The sequence below is a fragment of the Balaenoptera borealis genome, assembly GCF_965194805.1.
Source record: "Balaenoptera borealis genome assembly, chromosome: 17".
Lineage (NCBI taxonomy): Eukaryota > Metazoa > Chordata > Mammalia > Artiodactyla > Balaenopteridae > Balaenoptera > Balaenoptera borealis.
Genome location: NC_138876.1, coordinates 412,458 through 436,649, shown reverse-complemented (window position 1 = coordinate 436,649; position 24,192 = coordinate 412,458). Strand labels below are relative to the sequence as shown.

Sequence of the window (24,192 nt, the reverse complement as noted above, 5' to 3'; positions counted from 1 at the left end):
ACACACACTCATGTCCTCTGCCTGCCTCTTGTCTGTAGAAAAACTTCAGCCTCCTAATCCTTCCCTGAGTTCTAAAGAGTAAATTTAATCAGAGAAGTGATAAAATGCAGAAAGAAAGGAAAACAGTCAAGCAAGACAATAATAGTTTAGCCATTAAGGTCAAGGACCTTTAGTTCCTCCTCAAGGGCTAGAGAGACTATTCTGAGCCATGTCCTTGAGCTGATCTGCAGATGCTGAAACCCACACCAACTGGAAGAAGTTAACTGTCTGCTGCCCACAAGCCCGTAGACCTCAGACCGGTTGGAACCAGAAAGTTGATGATGTTGACTCCCGGTTACTTCACCACCAGCCAATCAGGAGAATGTCCACAGCTGACCAGTCACCGCACAACCCTGTCCCTCACCCTGTTTTTAAAAACTTTTCCCTGAAAACCTTCGGGGAGTTTGGGCCTTTTAAGCACTAGCTGCCTGGGCTCTTTGCTTGGCGCCTGCATGAACTCTTTGTCTAAGTTTTTTAAAAATTGGTTTTACTGGGGACTTCCCTGGCAGTCCAGTGGTTGAGGCTCCGTGCTTACGATGCAGGGGGTATGGGTTCGATCCCTGGTCAGGGAACGAAGATTGCATGTGCCACACAGCCAAAAACATTTTTTTAATTTGTTTTACTATCTTTGCATGTCACAGAAACAACCAATTTTTTTTGTCAGTTGCATCATTCTTATTTTGACCCTCATCAGACCTCTTACATTTGAAAATGTTAGGTAGTAAATTAGCCACACCCACTGAGCCTCTCATCTTTTGTTTCACCTGAGGCTCTGCCATCAGCCACAGGAGGGAGACTGAGCCTTCAATGGAGGATAGCCCCAGAGTCCCTGAGAAAAGGTTGGGACCATGTCCTTCAAACTATTGACCTATCTGAGGATGGACATTCGGATGACCTTTGGATACCTCGAGGTGGGTTCCCCATTTCCAGCCTCTCATGGAGAAGAAGCCCATGCCTTGGACTGCTCACCCCAAACCCAGCTAACCAGAAACTGATAAGACAGCATGAGCAGGTGAGGGAAATGCTTCCGTGGTCATTTGCCTGAACACCATTGATGTTGTTTCAATGCTCTGTTTCCTGGTATTAAAAAAACAAAAATTCAGGGGCTTCCCTGGTGGCGCAGTGGTTGAGAATCTGCCTGCCAATGCAGGGGACGCGGGTTCGAGCCCTGTTCTGGGAAGATCCCACGTGCCGCGGAGCAACTGGGCCCGTGAGCCACAACTACTGAGCCTGCGCGTCTGGAGCCTGTGCTCGGCAACAAGAGAGGCAACAAGAGAGGCCGCGACAGTGAGAGGCCCGCGCACCGCGATGAAGAGTGGCCCCCGCTTGCCACAACTAGAGAAAGCTCTCGCACAGAAACGAAGACCCAACACAGCCATAAATAAATAAATAAACTAATTTAAAAAAATTTTTTGAAAAAAAAACAAAAACAATATTTCAACCAGCTAAAATTTGAAGGTCTAATTGGTGTTACTGACCAATTAACAAATTGGGCAGCATGCCATCCAGCAAGTATAGGGGAGTTCCAAAGGGCTCCAGAAAGGGGAAGATTTTTAAAAGCAAGACAAAAAACTCATAAACAAAAAAGACGATGGCAGGCTTAGGTCACCCACTTATGGGGGATAGAAGGGGTCATTGTGGCAGATGACTTCCTCTTCCTCTGTGGGTGGAGAGGGCCCATGTGGCAGGTAACCTCATTGGTGCCGACCAGAGAATTCCTGACTGGCCAGTTAAGACTGCATTTCTGGGGGAGGTTGAAGCTTCAGTGAGGGTTGGTGTTAAGCCCTGGTTTAGTGGCCTGGCCGAGCATAAGTGATTCCCTTTGGGGGCTGTGGCTTTCTTTTTAACACTGGGTACATAAAGAAGCCCTTTCTCTCTCCTCAAGCTATCTGTAGCCCACAGTCATTTAGTAGACTCTTCTTGTAAACTGAAACGCAGCCTTTTAAAATGACACCTGCGGGCTTCCCTGGTGATGCAGTGGTTAAGAATCCGCCTGCCAATGCAGGGGACACAGGTTCGAGTCCTGGTCAGGGAAGATCCCACATGCCGCGGAGCAACTAAGCCCGTGCGCCACAACTACTGAGCCTGCGTGCCACAACTACTGAAGCCCGTGCGCCTAGAGCCCGTGCTCCGCAACAGGAGAGGCCACCGCAATGAGAGGCCCGCGCACCTCAACGAAGAGTAGCCCCCGCTCGCCGCAGCTAGAGAAAGCCCGCACGCAGCAACAAAGACCCAATGCAGCCAAAAATAAATAAATAAAATATATTTTAAAAAAACAAAAACAAAATAAGCAATACAGAAATGTCTTACTTAAAAAAAAAAAAAGTATCTTGCTGGTATCTCCAATGTTGTTTAGAGCATGCCCTTCCGGGTTATCTGGTTCTGACTTCATCAGGTCCCTGCCTTTCACCGTCTGTGAGCTATTTTACAGCTCTATAAATTGCCAGTGACCAACAGCAATGAAAATACTTCCTTTTCATAGACATGCAAATACATTTGGTCCAGTAGAGTTTCACTTGTATTTTTCCTGTGAAAAAAAGCCAATCTCCATCTATTTTAAAGTTTATTTTAGCATTCCTTTACTCCATATAAATTTGTGGTTTTCGAACCTCTTTTTTTGAATTTGTAACCCCTTTCCTGGTTCTCTCATTAGTTAATGAATTAAGTAAACCTTTGACACACTGTACTAGTTTTCTAGGACTGTTGGAACAAATTACCACAAATCTGGTGTCTTAAAACTTATTTTATTTATTTATTCAGAAGTCTGGAATCAGGATGTTGGCAGGGTTGGTTCCTTCTGAGGGCTGTCGGGAGGATCTGTTCCAGGCTCCCGTCCAGCTTCTGGTGGTGCCAGCCAACCTCGGTGTCCCTTGGCTTGTGGCCACATCCGCAATCTTTGCCTCTGTCTTCACATGGACTTTTCCTCTGTGTCTCAGATCTCCTCCCTTCTCATGTAAGTACACCAGTCATTGGATTTAGAGCCCGTCCTCATTCAGGATGCTCTCAACTAGGGAGCCTTAACTTAACTACATCTGTAACAACCCTATTTCCAAAGAAAGTCACATCACAGATTCCAGAGGTTAGAATTTGGACAAACCTTTTGGGGGAATGTTGTTCCCATCATGTCTGTGTGTCATGCTTCTTAATATACACCTGCACTCTTTTTCTTTAAGAGCAGCTTGAAGATTCAAGGCCCTGGAAACACAGGGTGCTGGGAGCTTGCGCAGATATGCTTGGGGGTGGGGGACCCACTGGGAGGTACTGGAGGAGACTATGTCTGGGGTGTGAGTGGAACGGGAGTGGCGGTCACTGCGGGAAGGTTTCCTTGGTGCCCCTGGGGCCCAGCAGTCCCAGTCTGAGGAAACTGACCCCATAAAGCACCACCAGGGGTGGGGTACCCCCGATTCAGTCCAGGGGCTTGTGTCCTGCCATGCAGAGGGAGGACCTGCAGTCCTCAGCCCTGGTGGGAGCCCAGGCCAGTACCAGGGTCCTTTGATGTGGAAAGAGGTCAGAGTTCATTCCTTTGTTCATCTGGGGACTGGGAGACAGCTATAAACCCTCCTCCCACCCCCATTCCCAGCCCCAGGGCAGTTGATGGCCCAGGCTTCCAGTGCCATCTGTACCTGAGTACCCGGTCAGCTCATCCTGCTACCTTGTACCTCGCTTTTGTCCCTTCTCAGATGTCCTGGCGGCATTCCCGTGTCAGCTACACCTACCCTATCTCCTGGAACTGGTTCATTAAATGTTATGAGGTTAGGTGGGGAGGTCAAATGTGTACAATGGGAACTTTCCTGAAAGCCTGGCCCTGGGAGGGGCTCCAGATCCACTCTGTCAGGCCCCGGCCTGGACACTAGGACACAGCAGTGAAGACGAGAGGCCACACCCCTGTCCTCCTGGCAACGCAGGCAAAAAATCAGTGAGGACAGCCATCTGTATTCAGCCAGGGTATGGAGCCCAGCATTTGTTCCACTGGGGACAATGGGAACGAGGTGATTCAGGACACTGAGGTACATTGTAGCAGAAGAGAAGGAAGGAGGCACAGGCCTGCCTGGACCCAGGGATACCCAAACGAGCAGGTACCATTGGGAGGAGGAGCCATGTGAGAGGGGGAGGGATCATGTGGGAGGGGAGGGGCCCCGTGGGAGAGGGAGGGGCCACGTGGGAGGAGAAGGGGCTGACAGGAGAACCGCCAGGTGGGACCAGACTCCAAGGAGAAAACTTCCTGAGGCATCAGTGTGAAGGTGGGGTCCTAGTATGTGTGGGGTAGGGGACACGAGGCCCAGGGCATCCACTGCAGAATGGCTAGGCCACAGGAGCACTCGGGCCAGACCCCTGTCCCCGACCCCGAGGGTGTGAGCTTCGCCGAGGTTAGCACGTGGCTGGCTGGTGGATCTGCCCTTGAAGAAGTTATGCGGAGTGGGAGCAGGGGCTGGTGGAACCGCGGAAAGGGGGCCGTGACGGCCAGAGGAGAGAACCTGAGCGAGTGGGTGCTACCTGTCAGGGTGACGGGGAAGCAGGCGAGGGGAGGGAAGAGAAGATTTGGCATCAGCTGGGAGGGCCATTGAGCAGAGAGGACGGGTCCTGCCCTCCCAGAGGGCGGCAGGAGAGGAGGGGCGGGAGAGGCTGTCAGGCCAGTGAGGGAGGCAGAAGCTTTCTCCGCGGGCCTTGCCTCCCCTGTGTTCACTGTTCACGTTGTGGTTACTGAGTGTCCACCTCCCCAGCCGCCCACCCGCACACAGCAGGTGCTCGCATCAGTGGCTTAGATCCAGGTGAACAGCAGGCATTGCATGGATAGGGAGCTCTATTAGCTTGTGAGTTACGACCTCATTTTGCAGCGAGGAAAATGAGGCTTGAGCAGTTAGAGAGGTTCACCCTAATCCGTGGCACGGAAGTGCTGGGCCGGACTGGCCGCCCCCCCGCTCCCCAGGTCCAGCTCCAGCCCTCGGCGCTGACCTCCTAGTGGGGTCCCTTCTCTCTCTCAGCTTCCGCCCGTTCTGTGAGCTCCTGGGCAACAGGTGAGCTGACCTCCCCGAGCCTCAGCTTCTATCAGGGGGTCGAAAAGACACCAGCGGCAGGAACCGGTGGCGTGCCTGCCGGAGGGACTCGCCGCGGTCCTCAGCCTTCACGAGGGCCGCTCCTTGCCCTAAAGCTAGGTCGCCGGGGGCCGCCAGGGGGTGCTGCTCGGCCGCGGCCGCGGGCCCGCTCGGGGCGTGGCTTCCAGTTCCCGCCCACTGGGGCGGTGCGCGCGTGCGCACTGCGCCCCGCCCGCAGGGACTGCTGGGCCGGCGACGCGAGCGTGCGGCGAGCGGGAGTGGAGTTTCGGTCCCGAAGATGTGGAGACCTGTGAGCCCCCACGCGCGCCCGCGCCCCTCCCGCGGCCCGGCCGGGACCCGCAGGGCCCCGAGACCCTGCCCCCAGAGATCCTCTCGCCCTGCAGGGACCCTCAGGGCTCTAGAAGGAGCCCGTCACAGCGCTCAGGCGCCCTGTCCTTCGGGCCCCCACTTCAGCCCCCAGGCCCTGTGGGGAGATGCCGGGAGCCACTTAGGGGCCCACTGGAGAGGCTGCCTTCCCGACGCACCCCACAGCCTCCCTTCTCCTCAGAAGCACGTTCTCCGTGGTGGAGCCTTGTCTCAGAGGCGGCCTCTCCAAAGCCTCTCCATCCCCGCGAGGGATGACCCTCTAGTCCCCTCACGGGCGCCCCTCCCCAGGGAGACACTCTGTCCCGAGGCGACTGCCCAGCGCCTGACCCCTCCTCCCATCCCGTGTCTCCCTTAGACCCGTTGCTGCTGCAGACTCTGCCAGAATCCCAGACCGGATCCCCCGTCTTTCCTTTTACCTGCTCCCTTGGGCACCCTTTTCGCCTAGTCACCAAGCCCCCCGCCCTGGGTCATCCTGGGCTGACAGCTGCCCCCCTGCTTCTGGGGAGACAGAGGACTTTGGGGGCTGGGAGGGGCGGCGGGTGGGCTGACAGCTGCCCCAGCCCGGCGCAGAGCCACCTCTCCTCCCACCCTGTCTCCGAAAGCCCCTCCTCTCAGGCCTTCCTAGGCTTCTGCCTGGCCCTGGGCTGCCCTCCCAACTCACGCTTCTTTTGATCCTGAACGTGGCAGCTGACTTTCCAGTCTTTTTCCTGGTCGGGCCTCCCCATTTTATTGCGTCTCTGCAGTTTGGATTAGCACCTTTCAAACCGGCTGTCATAGTCACTGACCCAGGTCTCAGCCACTCCCTCCCCAGGAATCTAGCCCTTTTCTCCTGTGGTTGGTTTACAGCTGAAGAGACTGAGGGCGGCTCGTCAGCGTTTTCAAATTGGAATTTTCTGTAGACCTTGTCTTTTTCTAATAAGCCTAGCCTTGTGGGTTTAGGTATTAATACAGATAAACGTCCATTGCCTTTTGTGGCTTGCAGTGAATGGCTCCGTCACATAGGGGTGTTTTATGGGCTGAGATGGTGAAGCAGTCTGAGAGTCAGGCAGAGAGACACTGAGTTGGTCTTTTTTATAGTTTATAAAGCTGCTTCACACAGTCAGGTCACTCGATCCTCCAGGCAGCTTTAGCCCCTGATGAGGTGCTCATGACCAGTAAGTGGAGCGGGGCCCAGTAGCCTTCTAAGTCCTGACTGGTGTTGAGAGGGTCACAGACCCTTGGAAAAGAAAAGGACGGGGCATTCATGGTCATCTCCACCACCTCTTCTGGGCCCAGATTGCCAGTCTCTCTCTTCCTAACCATGAGAACGTTTTTGTGCTTTGGTTTCCTCTCCTGGTATGAGCGTAGGGCTGTTGACCTCACCATTAAACTGGCCAGGTTCTTGTCACCTCTTTGTAGTTTCTCTGTTTCAGGCCTCAGGAGACTCAGCAGTTGCTTCTTACTGCTGGGGGCCGGTTTATCCTGCAGTGACCTTTCACCTTCCTTCTAATCGGCTGTGTCTAATCAATAGGGTGTTAGAAAAACAGGCAGCTCGGCTTGTGCCTAAAACACGAGCGCTGTGTTAGAGTGCACACAAAGTCTGTGAGGGTTGTAGTATCCACCTGAGTGTTACTGCTCAAGCTATTTTTGCTGCTTTGCAGATTGTTAGCTGAGCTCCAGATGAGCGCTCTGTTTCTGCTGACAGGCCGTGCAGGCACTCTGAAGGAAGCGCTAGAGGCTGCGGTAGAGGAGGCCCATCTCGTCCTGTCCCAGCTGGGAGGCTTTTGGAGTGAGAGGGGTGCTGGGACAACCCGTGTAAGCCAGGACCGCCCCAGGAAAGCCGCGTGCGTGGTCATCCTGGTGAGAAGGCACGGTGTGCAGGAGCGTGTCCTGGGGACCCAAAGCCCTCTCTATACATGTTTCCTGCCGCGCTCTGGTGCCTGAGCTCTGGGTGTGGTTTGGGTTATATGGGATGTGGTGGAAATTGCGCCGGACTGGTTCTTGGAAGGTCTGGCTGCGGGCTCTGCCCCACGTTTATAGCTACATGACCTCGTTGGGCTTCAGGGATGTCTCCTATGTGATGGGGACATTCGGGGGGTCGCTGGGCATCCCAGCTGGAATGAGCCAGGCACACTGGGGGCCCTGGGGGCGCTCTGGCGTCGTCAGCAGGAGGCCTCATCCTTGGAGGCCGGCCCAGGGCCAGGCTGCGGTCGGGGCTGGGGCTGTCTCTCGCCTGACCGTGGCCTTCGCCCTGTTGCTCAGTGACATCCTCGCTTGGGCCATGTGGGGTTCTGGCTCATTCACCGTTTATCTTAATTCAGCGAGCATTCATGGAGTTTCTGCTTTATCTTGGAAAGCACAGGGCTAGTCGGAGCACAGAGATGATTGGTGGGCCCTCGTCAGGCTGGTGGGGAGAGAGATGGCCAACTACCAGGCACAGTCCTGCGTGATAAGGACAGTGGGAGAGGGATGGGGGGGTGGTAACCGTGGTGAATCAGGGTGGGGGAAGGGCCTTCTAGGCAGAAGGGCAGCCTGGAGAGCAGGCCTGGGCCAGGCTCTGCGCGGCTCTCCGAGGTCCGCCAGAGGGATGTTTATCCCAGGAGAGGGAGTGAGGAGCCAGCGCTGGGAATGATGAGCTGCAGCCAGAGCTCCCGCTGCACTGCTGGCTCCTCAGAGGACAACAGAAAACTGTTCCGGGGACTGTGCTGAGGGGCGGTGACCTCTCTGGCCGTGGCCCCTCTGCTTCGGCCGTGTGTGCGGAGGCTGTGGGCTCTGGTCCTCAGCTTGCCTCCCAGAGCCCCTGCCGGTGGGGGACAGCGGTTAGGGGGCTGCGGGCGCAGCTGGGGCCTCGTGCCTTGAATGATTCAGGTTCAGCATCCTCTTGTAAAAGAACTGTATGTTTTAGTGTGATCATGATGTGTAAACTTATCTGTCAGCTAGGTGGCTTGACTTTCCTCACCAGACCCTTCCTACTAATGGCTCAGGGGACAGTGGGCTCCGCCCTGTGGCTGTCAGGACCTGCCACCTGGGGAAGGAAAGGGTGACGACTGGGGAAGCGGTTTGACTTGGGCTCCACCCCCAGATTCGCCAGGCATTTCTGCTGTGGACCATGTGAGGAAATATGTGTGAAACTCCCACCGTCAGAAATGCCCACCTTTTGTTGAACACCTGTTAGGTGCCAGACCCTGAGCAAGGTACTTTATTTCTACCATGTTTCACCTTTCCAGCCTGGCAAGGTGTCAGCGGGGAGTCGCCCCCAGGCAGAGGGTAAAGGTTGGTGAGGCGGGCAGGCCGGGCCTGTGTTGCTGCAGCGCAGCGCTCGGCCCTCGTGGGCTCTGCCCGCTGCACGGCACCCCGTCAGCACGAGGGAGCTGTTCTGTGCCAGTCCACTGGGGTCGCCAGAAAGCCGGCTGGGGCTGCGCACACTCTCCTCTGGGGTGTCCTCATCGTGTGCCCCTCAGGGTCTCCCTGATGGACTCTGGTCCTTCCCCAGGGGGCAGGGCTTGGAGGATGAGCCCTCTCTCAGGGGCGCCCTCCTTGCCCGCAGTCTTCTGCTGCTTCTAAGTCAGACATACGCAGACCATGCGTGCGGCGCCTCTGGGGGAGGAGGTGTGGTGCTGGGTTCAGCCGCGGTCTTGGAGCAGCTGTGCCGGGCTCTGGGTGTGGCAGCCCCTCCCAGCCCTCGCCTCAGTGTTGGCGCCTGCAGCCTCTTGACTCTGCCCCTCCAGGTCGTTGGCACGTTGGCTAGAATAACTCATGGATCTGTCCTTTCTTTCCTTCTGAATGTTAACATCTCAGGATAATCATTATCAGTCAGCTTTGGCCATTTTCCTTCCCTGTCTCAGGGTGCAGTCCCCATGGGACTTTGCAGCAAGGCCCACTCTGCTGCCCGGCCGCTCCGGTAGCTGAGCATTTCTTCATATCTGTATATAATCTACTCCAAGCTTTTCATAAGTTGGTCCCTGACTCATGATGGTTTGACTTACGATTTTTCAACTTCATGATGCTGCAAAAGTGATACACATTCAGTAGAAACCATGCTTCGAATTTTGAATGTTGATCTTTTCCTGGACCCGCGATGCAGGGTGGATACTCTCTCCTGATGCTGGGCGGCAGCAGCCGCAGCGCCCCAGCAGCCCCGAGGTCACGAGGGTGCACAGCTTGTCAGGGTGCCCTGACAGCCGTTCTGTATTCGCTTTCAATCAATTACATGAGATAGTCCACATTTTAGTATAAAACAGGCTTTGTGCTAGATGGTTTCGCCCACTTGTAGGCTAATGTGAGTGTTGTGAGCACGTTTCAGGAAAGCCAGGCTAAGCTGTGACGTTCGTTAGGTTCAGTGTATTAAATGCATTTTTGACTTATGATATTCTCAACTTACATTGGGTTTAACCCTAACCCTAACCCCATCGTAAGTCGAGGAGGATCTGTAGTCTCTCTTCTGGGCTAAACAAACCCTTTTTTCCTTCTGAAAAAGCAGGGGGCAGCTGACGATCTTTCAATATAAATAGTTTAGTTCAGCCCAGCAAATACGTCCTTCTTGTTAGGTGGGGTGGTCTGCAGAGCAAGGGGGGCAGGGTTGTTGGGAGGAGGGTTAGGGCATTGGGGACCAGCGGGCAGCTCAGTGCAGTGAGGAGGGCCTGGCGGCAGGTAGCCTCAGCGTGTGCCTCCGCCTGCCCTGCACGCTGGGCTGGGCGTTGCTCGAGGGCTTTGCAGGTGTGTCAGCTCACTCACCCTCACTTCAGCAGTACAGCAGTCCCCACCTTACAGACAGGGAAACCGAGGCACGGAGGGAAGGCACTTACCCACGCCGCATGGCTGGTAAGTGCTGGAGCCCAGATTCCAACTCCAGCCCCGGAAGTCTGGCTCCAGGTTCTACTTGAGTCTCTGGGGCGGGGCCTTCCAGTGTCTGGTGTTGAGTGGTGTCCCTGGCCTGTACCCCCTCGATGCCAGGAGCACCCCTCCCCCGAGTTGTGATGACTAGGAGTGTCTCCAGACAGGGCCGGGTCTGCCTGTCCTGCACCAGCTACCTCGCCTTCCCCATGCCGCCTTCCTGACTGGACTCTGAGAGTATAGCAGACGCATTGCACCTTTGGTCATGAAAACATTTACACATAGGGACAAGCTGACAGCGTGGTCCCAGAGAGTTCATTACCCAGATGCCACCACCTAGATCTACCCATTATTAACATCTTGCCCTAGTGGATCTATTTCTATTTGAAAATATATATTTTGTTGTCATTAGATCATTTGAAAGTAAGTCACAGACATTTTGACACATGATCTCTGAATACTTCAATGTGCATCCCCTAAACAAGGATATTATGTAACCACAGTAACCGTCATGCCTAAAAATCCTAATTTTTGTGCTCCCTGGTGTCTGGGGTCCCTCAGATGTTTCATAGGTGCTTTCTTTAAGATTGAGGTTTAGTCAGGGTTCATGCTTTGCACTTGGTGCAAAGTCCTCCCACGTTTTTTCTCGTGACTTTTTTTTCTACCTTCTAAGGAAAAATTGCAAATATTTACAGAAGTAGAGAGAACTGATAAATGACGGTGCCGGGCACCAGTAGTTCTCAAGGCGTGGATGCTAATGGCTTTCTGGAGAGAGACACCCCACGCTCGGGAATTCTCAGGGTCACTGATAACGAACGAGAAGCCCCAAGGCTGGCAGCTGCTGGCTGTTGTCATTTCTTATTCCGTGGGCTTGTGATCTCGCTGAGAAGACCAGAATCGCAACAGAACGCTCGCTGGCCAGAGGAGCAGGCAGCTGGTGTGCGGGGCGTGCCGGCCTCGCCGTCTTGCCTGGTTCCTCACGGCGGCCCTGAACCCACCCCACCCCCCACCGCCGCCCCCAGGCCACAGCTCCGCCTCGGGCTCCAGCCCCCCCCTTGGTGGGTATGTGGCCCGGCCTCCTCCCAGGCTGACCACTCCAGCACACGCCCCCTCCCTGCATGAAAACCCTGGGACCCCCCCCCCCCCCGCCCCCGCTACAGCTCACTTTGCTGCCCACCCTCTTCTATCTGGGCGCCCCTCCCCACCTCTGACACGGGCCTCCCCAGCAACGCCCTTACTCTCCTGGCTCCCTCTGCCCCAGTGTCCGGGTGGAGACCCACTTGCTGCCAGGCCGCAGGATCCCCGACGCCCTCTCACCTGGTGTGGCTCCTGTGTGCGGTGCACGGGCCCCCCACCGCTAGGGTCTGGCCTGGGACACAGCCAGGGCTGTGGGCTCAGAGAGTGGGGCAGGGCGGGCCTGCTGGAGACGGGGCCAGAGCCGGAGGAGGGCAGCAGGGATGCGGGCAGGAGGGTTCTGGCTGTGGTCCTTGGTCGCACGTGGCCCCTCACGGGCAGGGTGTGTTTGGTGGGTGTGTGCGGTCGCAGACGTGGACTCGGGTGCGGGGTCCGGGGAGAGGTCTGCACACCTCGCAGAGAGCAGGCAGGGCTGCCTGCGGGGGAGGCCCGGTGTGCAGGCAGGCGGGCCTTCCCCGCCCCCCACGCCTGCTGGCACCACAAACCCTTGTCATCTGTGAGGTGGGAGGTGACTGGGGTCCCAGCCTGCAGCCGCCGTGTGTGCCATGCCCCAGGCCAGGTCAGGTCGTGTGGGCCAGGTAGGGGGCAGCGGGGTGGACAGCGGGCTGGGCCGCCCTCTGGCACAGAAAGCCTGGGGCTCTGCATGCCCGAGTCTGCCCGCCACTGCCTCTCTTGCCTTTGCGGGGTTTTCCTTGAGGATCTGCACTTGCTGTGTGTGGCCTTGTGGAGTGGAACTTTCTGTCCTGTTCTCCTCTTGGGACGGCAGGTCATGGACCTTTTCCTTTGACTTTTGTGTTGTTTTGCATCCTTGAAATTGTCTTCAGGGCTGTGTGCTTTGGCCAGAAAGTGATTGGAAAGTCAGTTCTCTATTTGGCCCATAATAATAATAATAATGTTCATAATAATAGTGTTAACATCTGTGTTGTGGGCTATGACTTACTTTGCACAATCTTTTTTTTCCCTAAAAACTGAGAATTTAGAGTTGGGGCGTCTGTGGTTGAGGAGCTCTTTAAGGTCTTATTCAAATAAGATTGGGAGACCAAGGCTGCCAGTGAGCGTAGGAGAGCCGCGATGTTTCTCCCGTGGCCCCTGAGACAGGGCAGCACGTTGGCCTGTCTCCCTGGCACTTTGCTTCTCTACCTGTCCCTCGCCTGTGGCACCTCCAGCCTTCCCCTCCCTCCTCCAGGCAGAAGCTTTCCAGGTCTGACCGCTGGGGGCTCAGCAAGCACAGGTTCCTTGTGCCCTCGTTTGCTTTCGGAGCAGGCACCACCCCAAGGCCCTCTGCCTCCTTTCTGATCGTGTGGTGAAGCATTCTCGACCCTTCCTTGGGAGGCCGCTGGTCTCAGCAGCGGGAAATAGGAAACGAGGGCTCTCAGGGCCCAGCAGAGTGTTAGGGGCAGGGACCGAGGGGCATTGCCAGTGGCCTGTGGAGGGGCTTCCGAGGGGGACGCCCTGTGTGCAGATGCACGTAGCCTTCCCTTCCCTCGCGTGGTGCTTGGCCCTCAGCCTTGCTCTTAACCCGGCGGAGTCTCTGCCTCCCCGCGTCAGACACGCGAGGGCCCAGGAAGCACCAGCGCGCTTCAGTGACGTGTTGGGGGGCGTGGGGCGCCCCTGCCTGTGTAAGGCCGGGGGGCGCGTTCCCGCCGCCAACCCCATGCCCCCTGCTCACTTCACAGCCCCAGCTCTGCCGCTTCCACTTGGCCCTGCTGCAGGGCAGGCCGAAGCCCTGGCCATCCCCCACTGCCTTCTTCAGGAGAAACCTCGGGGCACCGCCTGCAAGGTGGTGAGTTGGCCACGGGCACCCTCCAGGGCACGTGCCCCTCGTCAGGCAGGGGCGGCCTCCGCTGGGGGGCCGTGCCTTCTCTGTACGCCGCCTGCAAGACGGGACGCGCCTGCTCCCATGGGCGGTGCGCCGGCTGCCCGGCCGCCAGGGTCCTGGCCTGGGACTCGGCCAGGGCTGTGGGCTCAGAGAGTGGGGGAGGGCGGGCCAGAGCAAGAGCGGGGAGCAAGGGGTTGGAGGGCCGCGTGGGCAGTGGGCAGGATGGAGCCCGCTTGGAGCCCTGGGGTCTGGGGGTCTGTGGGGCTCAGGCGAGGTGACTCGGACCCGGAGGTCACAGAGCACTGCGGTGACCACACAGGCGTCCGGAGTCGGTGCTGCCTGCCGAGGTCCTGGTGAGGCTGCAGCGGCCGTGGGCTGGGCCTGGAGAGCCAAGGCCGGAGGGGCCGGGGCAGACGGGAAGTAACCCAGGCCATGCGCCTGTCGTCTTCCAGGCCCTCGAGACCGCAGCCCCTGTGGAAGAAGGCACTCTCCGCCACGGTGCTGGGGGTGCCCCTGCTCTTCGGGGCGAGGTACCTCACGGCTGAGCCACAGGAGAGGAGGCGGATGCGGCTCGTGGTGGACGGCGTCGGGCGCTTCAGCAGGTAGGGGGCCGGCAAGGGGGCGGCTTCTCCCCGCTGCGTCCCATCCTCAGGCGTGCGGGGCCTTGTGCGGGGGCTGGGAGGGGCAGCAGGGTTTTGCTGGGAACTCTGAAGCTGCCTTCCAGGGATCTCTTGTGCTGCCCAGTGGGGCAGCCGAGCGCCGCGGGGCCCACGCCATCCACGCTGGGCACGGCCTCCACAGACCCCACCTCAGGCCTCTGCCTCATCTCCCTTCGGGCTGCCCCAGCACTCCCAAGGAGAGTTGGCATCCAGACGGAGAGTTTGGGGCTCACTGGGGAGGACTGCCTCTCGCCTCCACTCCCAGTGTCCTGGACTAGCGACGGGCCTTGTTGGTCATTGGCGTCCAGGGCGCCTTAAGCTGCAGGGTCTCTCGTACTCCTGTATCTCCCGGGGCAGGTTTCTGGGGGTGTGGGGCGGTCTTCCCATTGGAGCAGCTTGGACAGGCATTCCTGCTCCAGTCAGATCCAGGAATTCCTACAGCCACAGGGTCTTGAGAGCCAGCTCTTGGCATTGAGTGAAACTTCAGCTTACCCAAACCCATGGTTGGACTGGGGGTGCACGATTGCCTGGGGAGGGGGTTCACATGAGACCTTGGTTGAGGAGGCCGCTGCAGGTGTCCTGCTCTGCCAGCTCTGAGCTCCTGCTGCCCTTTGGGAGCCTGGGTCGGTTTCCCAGGGGGGGCTCAGGATGTCAAGGACTTGGGGCCCTTGGCCGAAGCTTTGTTGAAATTTACCCCGGTGGTAGCCATAGGTGGGTGGATGGCCAAACGCTTTACCTCATTCCATCTTCAGGAAGAAACAAGGCGCTCTGTCCTCAGCTCGCTGGCAGCGGCTGCACCCACGCCATCTTCCAGGGTGGTTGTTTGATGGGTTTGCCTGGAGCTCCTAGTTGCCCTCCTGGGCAGGTTCTAGGCAGTGGCCTCTGTGTCCTGCAGGGTTTCCCAGTCTCCACAGCCTACAGATTGATGAGGGCAGAGCCTGGGGTTGGCTCTCCTGTGGCTTTCCACCATGAGGGACCGCACAGGAGCGGAGGGGACTGTCCCCAAGCAGCCTGGCTCTGAAGATCACACTGAGCAGGTCTGGGCCATCTCACCTGCTGCTGCATACATGCTGCTGTTTCCCAGCATTAGATACCCCGTGGCAGACTCGATATACCCCTGCCTTCTCCACTTCCCTCCTGAAAAGGGTATTTTCACAGCTTGCTTTCAGAGGCTGAGCTAGAACTATTTTCCCAACAATCTGTGCGATCTCGTCAGCTCTCAGCCCTAACAGTTGCCAGGACAGGCAGGCCTGACCGAGCATCCCTGGCTGGGCGCAGGGTGACCACGGGGCCTCTGGAGACCTCGGGGCCCACAGCGCGTCCTGGGTAACAGGGCAACGTACGTGCAGGAGCCCAAGGAAGGAGCGTGGGTGGTGAGTAATTCAGGACCAGCTCGCCCGAGGGCAGCGGGGCTCATCCTGCTGTGGGAGGGGAGACCAGAACGTACCGCATGCGCCCAGGCTCACTCGCAGGGGCTGGGGGCGTGGAGGGTGGCATCGGGGTCCATTTCTGCCCCCACCCCTTACTTAATTTTAACTTTTAAAAATCCTGTGGGCTTTTTTTTGACACAATTTCAAATGTCTAAAGAAGCTGGACTGATAACATAAAAGAACTTTTTTCTTTTTGAAACATGGACAAATAAGTTGTCAACATGCCCCATTACCCCGAAACCTTGAGTTATTTCCTGAACAAGGACATTCTCCTCCACAGCCGCAATCGGGAAACTGATACATTGTGACCCTCTTACCCTCAGACCCTGTGTTACCAGGTGCCCCAGTAACAACTTTTTCAGCACAAGGATCCCACCTGGGCCCATGTCTGGTCTCCAGCCTGGAAGAGTCCTCATTGTCTCCTCAGCTCTCATGGCTAAACTCGAGGTCAGGGCATGGCCCCCCAGACCCCCGCTTGCCCAGGGCGTCTGACACCAGCTGCAGGTTCCAGCGTCCCCATGGGTTCCCTCACCTCAAACCACTGGCTACAAATTGGGGGGTCCCCACAGACTCCCTCAGTTTTGATAGTTCCCTAGGGCAACTCAGGAAATACCGTATTTGTGATTATGGTGTTATTATAGCAGAAAGATAAAGTCGGAATCAGCAAAAGGAAGAGATGCCCAGGGTGAGGTGAGGTCTGGGAGGGTCCTAGCCTCAGAACTTCCATGTCCTCAGACACATCCCCCGCCTCTCATCCCCCTGTGACAGTACACGTGGGTCACCCCCAAGCTTTGGTGTCCAGAGTTTCATCTCATGGCCCTGATTGATTGAAGACCCCGAACTCTAATCCCGTGGTTGTCCTTTCTGGCTGGCAGAGCCCCTCACTGGTGCGAACCGTCAAGGCGGTTATTGCGGCTCAGATGCTGCCATCACTCAGGAAATCTCATGGGTTTAGAGGCACCTCCCAGGAGCTGGGTAACGTTAATCCTTCGTCACATGATGACCTTGACATATTTGTGGGCAGATAGGCCATAATACTGTACAACAGGGGTCAGCAAACTCTGGCCCCGTGCCAAATACAAGGGTCGGAGGCGCTGCCTGTTGTATAAAGAGAGCTCCTTGGAGCGGCAGCCACGCCCCCCTCACCCTCCTGAGGCTGCCCCTAAGACCCAAAGTATTTATTGTCTAACGTTTTCAAGAAAAACTTTGCCGAGCCCTGATGTGGGTTTGTCTGATGTTTACTCCCAGTTTGTCCCATTGTTTCGCTCTTTGCTTCCCTTGTCCTTTGATGTGGGTGCCTGTGCCCCTCGCTCCTCCGTCGCTAGCTTAGCGCCCCCGGTACTTCTTGGGTGAACTCATTCCTACTGGCTCAGCCGTCCCATCCACCCTGAGGGCTTGTGTTCTACCGTAAGGGAAAACTCTGTCCTCCCACGTGTTCCTTCCTCTTGCTTGCGTCAGTCTGGACGGGGACGTTTTACTCCGTTTTACTCCGAGGGCTGCTCTCACTCAGCGTCAGTGCTGTGTTGTTGCTGAGACTGGGTTTGGCTCATAGGAGGAGCCCCTCCACCTGGCTTTTAGGACCCTTCTCTCACTTTTTTTTTTTAATATTTAAAAAAATATTAAATATTTAATATTAAATATTAAATATTTATTTAGGCTGCACCGGGTCTTAGTTGCAGCACACAGGATCTTTAGTTGCGGCACGCAGACTCTTAGCTGTGGCATGCATGCGGGATCTAGTTCCCTGACCAGGGATGGAACCTGGGCCCCCTGCATTGGGAGCATGGAGTCTTAACCGCTGCAGCACCAGGGAAGTCCCCCTCACCCTTCTCTCTTTTTAAAAAATTTTATTTATTTATTTTTGGCTGTGTTGGGTCTTCATTGCTGTGCGCGGGCTTTTCTATAGTTGCGGCAAGCGGGGGCTACTCTTCGTTGCGTTGTGCGGGCTTCTCATTGCGGTGGCTTCTCGTTGCGGAGCACAGGCTCTAGGCGCGTGGGTTCAGTCGTTGCAGCACGTGGGCTCAGTAGTTGTGGCTCGCGGGCTCTAGAGTGCAGGCTCAGTAGTTGTGGCGCACGGGCTTAGTTGCTCCGCGGCATGTGGGATCTTCCCAGACCAGGGCTCGAACCCGTGTCCCCTGCATTGGCAGGCGGATTCTTAACCGCTGAGCCACCAGGGAAGCCCCTGACCCTTCTCTTTTAATCTCCAGCATCTGACTGTAAATTGTTTCAAACGTACAGCAGAGCTGGTGAGTCTGGCTTTTATCAATAGCATCTCGGAACCCTTCCAACGCCCTCCGTCCTTTGAGCATTTTACTCCTGCTGGCAGCACAGCCACTCCAGGCTCAGCCTTGGAAGCAGCCTGTCTCCCCATGGTTCTTCGGGGTGGAGCAGGGGCTCAGGGGCCACGGTGAGGACGCCGGTGTGCTCGCCGCTCTGGGCTGTGTCTGCCCCAGGCTCCTCCATGGACAAGGGCTGCGGTCGTGCGCGCGTGTGTGGCTGTGAACACACACGCCCAGGGCCATATGTTTGCTTCTGTAGCCAGCCATCGACGGCAAACCTGCTGTTCCATTTCCCACACGGGTCATTCTGGTTTTCTCCCTTTCTGTGTCTGTAACTCCTTCTCCAACTGGGAGAAGTCCGGCTCCCCTTGTCCCTAATTTACTGACTTATTAGCTAGGCCACCCCGAGTATAGCCATCACCCCACCGCCCTCACCTGCACCCCTACCCTCACCCCTGTGCAGACCTCGCATTAGCTTTTGGATGAATTATTCAGGAAGGAGGGCAGCTCCTCTTTGGGTCTTGGGGAGCTCAGAGAAATCCTGTCTCCTTGCTCACCCTGCCTCACAGACAGCCCTGTTTGCTTCCTGTGTCAGGCTGGGGTGGGTGGGACAGACCCGGTTCCTGGCACTCAGTCTGGGCTGACCTCATTGCTCTAAGACACCGGTCTCCATGGCTGCTGGGAGGGCAGGAAGCCTGTGCAGGATCTGGCAGCCTCTTCCTTCCCACCTTTTCATCCTGGCCCCTCGTGGCAGAGGGGCTGGAACAGGACATGCTGGGGCGGGCGGAGGCTCGGCCTGCACCGGGGCCCCAAGAAGCAGGAGCCCCACACCCTGCTCATGACGGTTTGAGGGGCTGGGGTCTGCGGCACTGGAGGCCTGGATTCTGGTCCTGGATCCTCCCCTCTCCAGACCCAGGGCTGCCTTGTCCATAGCCTGGGGCGTGGGAGTGAGCGAGGACCCCTGCGCACACCAGAAGGCCTGGGCCTGCGGGCCTGCCCGGGGCGTGCCCTCAGCCGGGAGAGCAGGCCCCAGCTCCAGCGTTTGAGCCCCAGGGGCTCATGTCCACTCCAGTCGGGGTGCAGAGGAGACAGGACCAGTGGTGCAGGGGGCGCCTGAGTGAGGGCATGTCCACAGACGGAGCAGCCATTGCAGCTGTGCGAGCTCGTGGATGGATTTTCATGTGTAGCAAGTGTTATCAAAGAATGAAAAGAGCACGCCTGCTTGTTAGGGCCCGAGGCCCCCGCTTCCGTCCCAGGCGCCCCCGGGTGCACGTTCAGGGGCTGAGGGGTGGTGTGGATGCGGCTGCCCAGCCCACAGCCCAGCGGCCGAGACTGACCTGCTGGCCACGCAGTCCCGAGAGCCCAGCAGCCCTGCCAGGTGCTCACAGCGGTCCGGGGTGCTGGCAGGCATCTGAGGCGAGTGCCCGCTGGGGCTGAGGGCAGCCTCTGCCCACAGGTCTTTGAGGGTCGGCCTGCAGATCTCCCTGGACTACTGGTGGTGCACAAATGTCGTCCTGCGAGGGGTGGAGGAGGTTTGTTCCTGCGTCCTGGCCTGGCTGGGCCTGGCCTGCGGCCTGCGGGGATGGGGGTGCCCAGGTGGAGGTGCCCGCCCGCCCCCATCCCTTCCCTCTATACCTGTGGTCAGAACAGCCCGGGGTACTTGGAGGTGATGTCTGCATGTCACCAGCGGGCGGCCGACGCCCTGGTGGCTGGGGCCATCAGCAACGGGGGCCTCTACGTGAAGCTGGGCCAGGGGCTGTGCTCCTTCAACCACCTGCTGCCCCCCGAGTACATTAAGACACTGCGGGTGCTGGAGAACAGGGCTCTCACGCAGGGCTTCCGGGAGGTGAGCCCTTCTCGCGGGAGCGCGGAGGCGGGGAGCGGCCGCACGCTGCTCCAAGCCACGCCCCCACCCCGCCCCCGCCCCACCCCCCTGTCCTGCCAGGTGGACGAGCTGTTCCTCGAAGACTTCCGGGCCCCGCCCCACGAGCTCTTCCAGGAGTTTGACTACCAGCCCATCGCAGCGGCAAGCCTGGCCCAGGTGCACCGTGCCAGGCTGCACGACGGCACCGTGGTGGCCGTGAAGGTACGCGGGGCGCCGCGGGGCGCCGCGGGGGGCACCCGGGCGCCGGTGGCCAGTCCTCCCTGCAGCCTCCCGTGCAGGTGCAGTACATCGACCTGCGGGACCGCTTCGAGGGCGACATCTACACCCTGGAGCTCCTGCTGCAGCTCGTTGAGCTCATGCACCCCAGCTTCGGCTTCAGCTGGGTCCTCCAGGTACCCGTGGGGGCCCGAGGGGGCCGGGGGTGGGCCGCCTCCTGAGCTGGACCTCCAGCTGCCCATGTGGCCCCCAGGACCTGAAGGGGACCCTGGCCCAGGAGCTGGACTTTGAGAACGAGGGCCGCAACGCCGAGCGCTGTGCACGGGAGCTGCAGCGCTTCCGCTACGTCGTGGTGCCGCGCGTACACTGGGACGTGTCCAGCAAGGTGGGCTGGGTCCCCTCCTGGGCGGGGCTGTGCGGGCCTGCTGAGCTGAGGCGCCTGTCCTCTCCCAGCGCGTGCTGACGGCGGAATTCTGTGAGGGCTGCAAGGTCAACGACGTGGAGGCCATCAAGACCATGGGGCTGGCGGTGCGGGATGTGAGTGCTGTGTGCCTGGGGCGGGCGAGGGTACATGTGCCGTGGGCCCAGAACGATGGCCTGTGGCCTGTCCTCTCCCCAGATAGCGGAGAAACTGATCAAGGCCTTTGCCGAGCAGATATTTTACACAGGCTTCGTCCACTCTGACCCCCACCCTGGCAATGGTAGGAGAAGGCCTGAGGGGGTGGGAGTCGGGTCTGGGCTCAGGGTGGGGCGGTGTGAGACGGCACGCCCTGTCCCTAGTTCTGGTGCGGAAAGGCCCCGATGGGAAGGGACAGCTGGTGCTGCTGGACCATGGGCTGTACCAGTTCCTGGACGAGAAGTAAGCTGGGGGTGCGGGGACTGGGTGGGCACACCCTGCCCCGCAGGCCGGCCTCCCCCCACCCCCCGCTCATTGCTGGGCCCCCCAGGGACCGGTCAGCCCTGTGCCAGCTGTGGCGGGCCATCATCCTGAGGGACGAGGCTGCCATGAAGGCGCACGCAGCTGCGCTCGGGGTGCAAGGTGAGGCCGGGGTGTGGGTGTGAGGCGGGGAGGGCGCACAGCCCTGGCTCAGGCCCCCCCAGACTACTTCCTGTTCTCCGAGGTGCTCATGCAGCGGCCTGTGCGCCTGAGGCAGCTGTGGCGCTCGCGCCTGCTGAGCCGTGAGGAGGCGGCCTACATGCGGGACATGGCGCGGGAGCACTTCGAGGAGGTCATGGCCGTGCTCAAGGCCCTGCCGCGGCCCATGCTGCTTGTGCTGCGCAACCTCAACACCGTGCGCGCCATCAACACCGCCCTGGGCGCCCCAGTGGACCGCTACTTCCTCATGGCCAAGAGGTGGGGCCCCGGGCCCCCCCCAGCCCCGCGCAGCAGGAGGGGCGGGGCCGGGGCCAGGAGGGGCGGGGCCAGGAGGCGGGGCTGACCGCCGGTCGGTGGTCTCCGTGCAGCGCGGTCCGGGGCTGGAGCCGCCTGGCAGGCGCCACGTGCCAGAACGTCTATGGCGCCAGCCTCCTGCGCCACATCAGGGTCATCTGGGAGTCGTTGAAGTTTGAAGTGGCCCTGAGGTGAGCAGGCGCGCGGGGTCTGAAGGGCGGGTAGCCAGGGCCCGCCCCCCACCAACCTGCAACGCCTTGACTCCCCCACCCCAGGCTGGAGACCCTGTCGATGCGGATCACCGCCCTCCTGGTCCGAGTCCTGGTCCACCTGGGCCTCGTGCCCAAGACCAAGGCGCTGTACGAGTTCCTGGAGACCTAGGGCCCCCTGCACGAGGATCACAGAGCTCACGCCACCGCAGGCTGACGGGCCGGCCAGGGCCAAGGCACAGATGCCTGAGAAAGACCTGGGGGCACTGGAGTGACTGTGGCCTGGAGTCGGGCATGAAACGACCACACGCTCTTCTCAAATCAAATGTTTTTCATCGTGTTTTGTACAAAAGGGGGGTGGGGGAAGTGGCAGTATCCAGGGGTCTAGAAGTGGGCAGTGACTCGGTCCGTCTCCAACAGGTCGTCCAGGATCTGCGGGGAGAGAGGTGGGTGAGGGCAGGGGGCAGGGGTAGGGGGGTGGCTGGGGGCACGTGGAGGGGCAGGGCGGCTCACGATGTCGGGCGTGGTGCCAATCTTCTTGGCCAGCTCCCCGCGCTCCATGGTGCTCAGGTACAGGTAGCGGTTGAGCAGCTCCCCATCCAGGACGTTGCGCACCGCGTTCTGTAGGACGCGCCGGTCCACGTGCAGCATCCTGGGGGTAGGCACGGAGGCAGTGAAGAGTCGGGACAGATGCGGGGTGCCGGGACAGGGGGGCGGGGGGCGGCAGGCTCACCGGAAGGCACGCGGGTTGAGGCCGGCGTGGTGGGGCAGCATGGTGGTCAGTGCGTTCTGCAGCATCAGCAGCCGCCGGTAGGTCTTCTCCTGCATGGGCAGCAGGAGGCCGATGCCGCCGTCCAGTGTGGCTAAAGCGGACACGGCGTGAGCCCCGTGGAGCCCCACCACACCCCACTGCCACCTTGACCCCCTCCGCCCCACACTCACCAAACCACGTGATGTGCTTGTTCTCCCACACAACGGACTTCTTGCTGGGCCCTTCGGCAGCCCCCCGGCAGGGGGTCCTCCAGAACGTGTTCACATGGGCGCCCACGTGGAAGTCCGCCCGGCGCAGCAGCCGCATGCCCCCGAAGCTCTCCTTGGCTGGGCCAGAGGGACCTCAGGTCACTGCCTGCCCGGCCCCATGCCTGACCCCCTGCCCAGGAGAGGGTGGAGGGAGCACTCACCCTCTGGCAGGTACATGTAGACCATGAGGTTGCGGTCACGGTCGGACACTAGGGAACAGAGCCCACGGTCAGCCCCAGCCCCAGCCCCAGCCCCAGCGAGGTCCCAGGGACCCCAGCCCCCACGCTCACCCAGGAAGCCCAGCTGGGCGTTGTCCACCATGAAGTCCACGCTGTACACTTCCAGGGGCTTGGCGTCCTGAGGACGGGAGGGGAGGGGAGGGGGGGGAACGGACGTCAGGGTGGGCCTGGGGCAGCACCCACCCACCTGCTGTGCAGCCCAGCCCCTCGGTACCCGGGACACGAGGCTCAGCGTCTTGCTCTCCTCCTGGTAGCGCAGCAGCGAGATGCTCTTCATGACGTCCGCGGCCAGGATGAAGTTCTTGACACTGATCATCTGGTGGATGTAGAGTTGTGTGTCGATGAAGGCCATGCCTGTCAGCTCGCTGGCCCGCAGGCTCCACAGGAAGATCTGGGGGGTGGGAGGGGTGGGCGGTGAGTGGTGGGCAGTGAGTGGTGGGCGTTGGGGTGGGCGGAGAGGGGCACACCTTCTGGCCGATGGCTGACACCAGGTGGCCATTGCAGTGGCACAGGGCGGTCACGGGCCCCTTCTGCTCCTTCTCGTACAAGACCTTGAACTTGTTCTTGGTCAGGGGCTGGCCGGGCTCGGGCACCACCTCGATCACGTCCATGATCAGGATCTGTCAGGGAAGGCGGGATCTGTCAGGGGGGTGATTCACAGAGGATGCGTGCAGGCCACTGGGCACTGCCTGCCTCCCACCCCCTGCCGGCCACTTACCCGCCCTCGGCACGTGACCTCCTCCCCTTGCATGAGGCAGGTCCCAGCGGCTACATAGCCCTTGAGGCCCGACACGGTTTCCTCACTGCGCAGTGACACCGTCTTCATGCAGGTCACATGCTCCCACTCCTCCAGCTCAATCCTGCATCAGCCCAGGTCAGGACACCAGCCCAGGCCAGGACACCAGCCCAGGCCAGCCACCAGCCCCGACCTGGGCCCAGCCTCACCTGGCGTTGGGGATGGCCTCCCAGCTGACCGGAGAGATGAGCTGGATGGAGAAGGCCTCCTGCTGAGGGTGGATGTAACGGTCATCTGCACGGACAAAGGGGTGACAGTCAGGGAGGGTGGCCCCGAGAACGGGCCCAGCCTGGGGTACCTCGCACCTCTCTCAATGGTCTCAAACTCCTTCTCCTCGCCCGTCATGCGCGGGATGCGGGTGCACGGCGTGTTGGTGCTGGTGGCAACAGCATACACCTGGGGGGGGCGGGTGAAGGGTGTCACATGCCAGAGGCCGGGCCCCCAGGCCCCGAAGGTCCCTGGCGTGGTGGGGCGGGGGGCGGTGTCAGACCTTGGACTCCACGTGGTAAGCCACATAGTGGGCCGTGCAGCGCAGCGGGATCTTCCTGACAGGCCACGGGGCGTCGTAGGACAAGTAGGCAGGCAAGACGCTGATCCTCAGCTCGCCCTGGGTGGGGCAGGGGCTTAGCGAGGGCTGGCACACCCCGAAGGCCAAGCCGATGAACCCAGGCCTCCAAGGGCTCCCTTGGGTCAGCCCTCAGCTCTGCTGGAATGGGTGGCGAGGGACCGCAGCGTCCAGGCAAGGCCTTGAAGAGACCATGGCCCACTGTCCTGTGCTTCATGGG

At 59.4% G+C, this 24,192-nt stretch overlaps 2 protein-coding genes across 5 annotated transcripts in view; one reads left to right on the top strand and one right to left on the bottom strand.

Annotated features, from left to right (window-relative positions):
• Nucleotides 1-5,288: 5,288 nt before the first annotated feature.
• On the top strand, nucleotides 5,289-21,678 carry ADCK5 (aarF domain containing kinase 5). Of its 2 annotated transcripts, XM_082363179.1 has the most exons (16): nucleotides 5,353-5,382; nucleotides 5,815-7,298; nucleotides 13,142-13,248; nucleotides 13,737-13,886; nucleotides 19,109-19,184; nucleotides 19,298-19,498; nucleotides 19,598-19,738; nucleotides 19,816-19,929; nucleotides 20,007-20,138; nucleotides 20,207-20,290; nucleotides 20,373-20,454; nucleotides 20,534-20,612; nucleotides 20,701-20,792; nucleotides 20,855-21,107; nucleotides 21,218-21,334; nucleotides 21,419-21,678. In XM_082363179.1, exons 2-16 carry the CDS (start codon nucleotides 7,119-7,121, stop codon nucleotides 21,522-21,524), a joined length of 1,914 nt encoding a protein of 637 aa, XP_082219305.1. In that variant the 5' UTR covers nucleotides 5,353-5,382; nucleotides 5,815-7,118; the 3' UTR covers nucleotides 21,525-21,678. The 2 variants fall into 2 exon arrangements, with proteins under 2 accessions (XP_082219306.1, XP_082219305.1); XM_082363180.1 differs by lacking the exon at nucleotides 5,815-7,298 and having other exon boundaries at nucleotides 5,289-5,382.
• The window catches only part of CPSF1 (cleavage and polyadenylation specific factor 1), a 15,226-nt gene continuing 12,699 nt past the window's right edge, over nucleotides 21,666-24,192 (bottom strand). For all 3 annotated transcript variants that reach the window (XM_082363171.1, XM_082363173.1, XM_082363172.1), the window contains 12 exons: nucleotides 23,898-24,014; nucleotides 23,713-23,803; nucleotides 23,557-23,641; nucleotides 23,330-23,471; nucleotides 23,079-23,231; nucleotides 22,826-23,002; nucleotides 22,663-22,729; nucleotides 22,534-22,581; nucleotides 22,295-22,450; nucleotides 22,086-22,215; nucleotides 21,866-22,004; nucleotides 21,666-21,784 (listed from right to left, as the gene is read on the bottom strand). In XM_082363171.1, coding sequence (XP_082219297.1) covers nucleotides 21,737-21,784; nucleotides 21,866-22,004; nucleotides 22,086-22,215; nucleotides 22,295-22,450; nucleotides 22,534-22,581; nucleotides 22,663-22,729; nucleotides 22,826-23,002; nucleotides 23,079-23,231; nucleotides 23,330-23,471; nucleotides 23,557-23,641; nucleotides 23,713-23,803; nucleotides 23,898-24,014 — 1,353 coding nt within the window. In that variant the 3' untranslated portion in view covers nucleotides 21,666-21,736. The remainder of the gene's footprint in view (nucleotides 21,785-21,865; nucleotides 22,005-22,085; nucleotides 22,216-22,294; nucleotides 22,451-22,533; nucleotides 22,582-22,662; nucleotides 22,730-22,825; nucleotides 23,003-23,078; nucleotides 23,232-23,329; nucleotides 23,472-23,556; nucleotides 23,642-23,712; nucleotides 23,804-23,897; nucleotides 24,015-24,192) is intronic.

Bases quoted from the DNA above. Each gene is read 5' to 3' on its own strand.
- ADCK5 (XM_082363179.1), top strand. From the start codon at position 7,119: ATGAGCGCTCTGTTTCTGCTGACAGGCCGTGCAGGCACTCTGAAGGAA. The intron at 19,739-19,815 runs GTACGCGGGGCG...CCTCCCGTGCAG, and splicing joins GCACCGTGGTGGCCGTGAAG to GTGCAGTACATCGACCTGCG. The intron at 20,455-20,533 runs GTAGGAGAAGGC...CCCTGTCCCTAG, and splicing joins TGACCCCCACCCTGGCAATG to TTCTGGTGCGGAAAGGCCCC.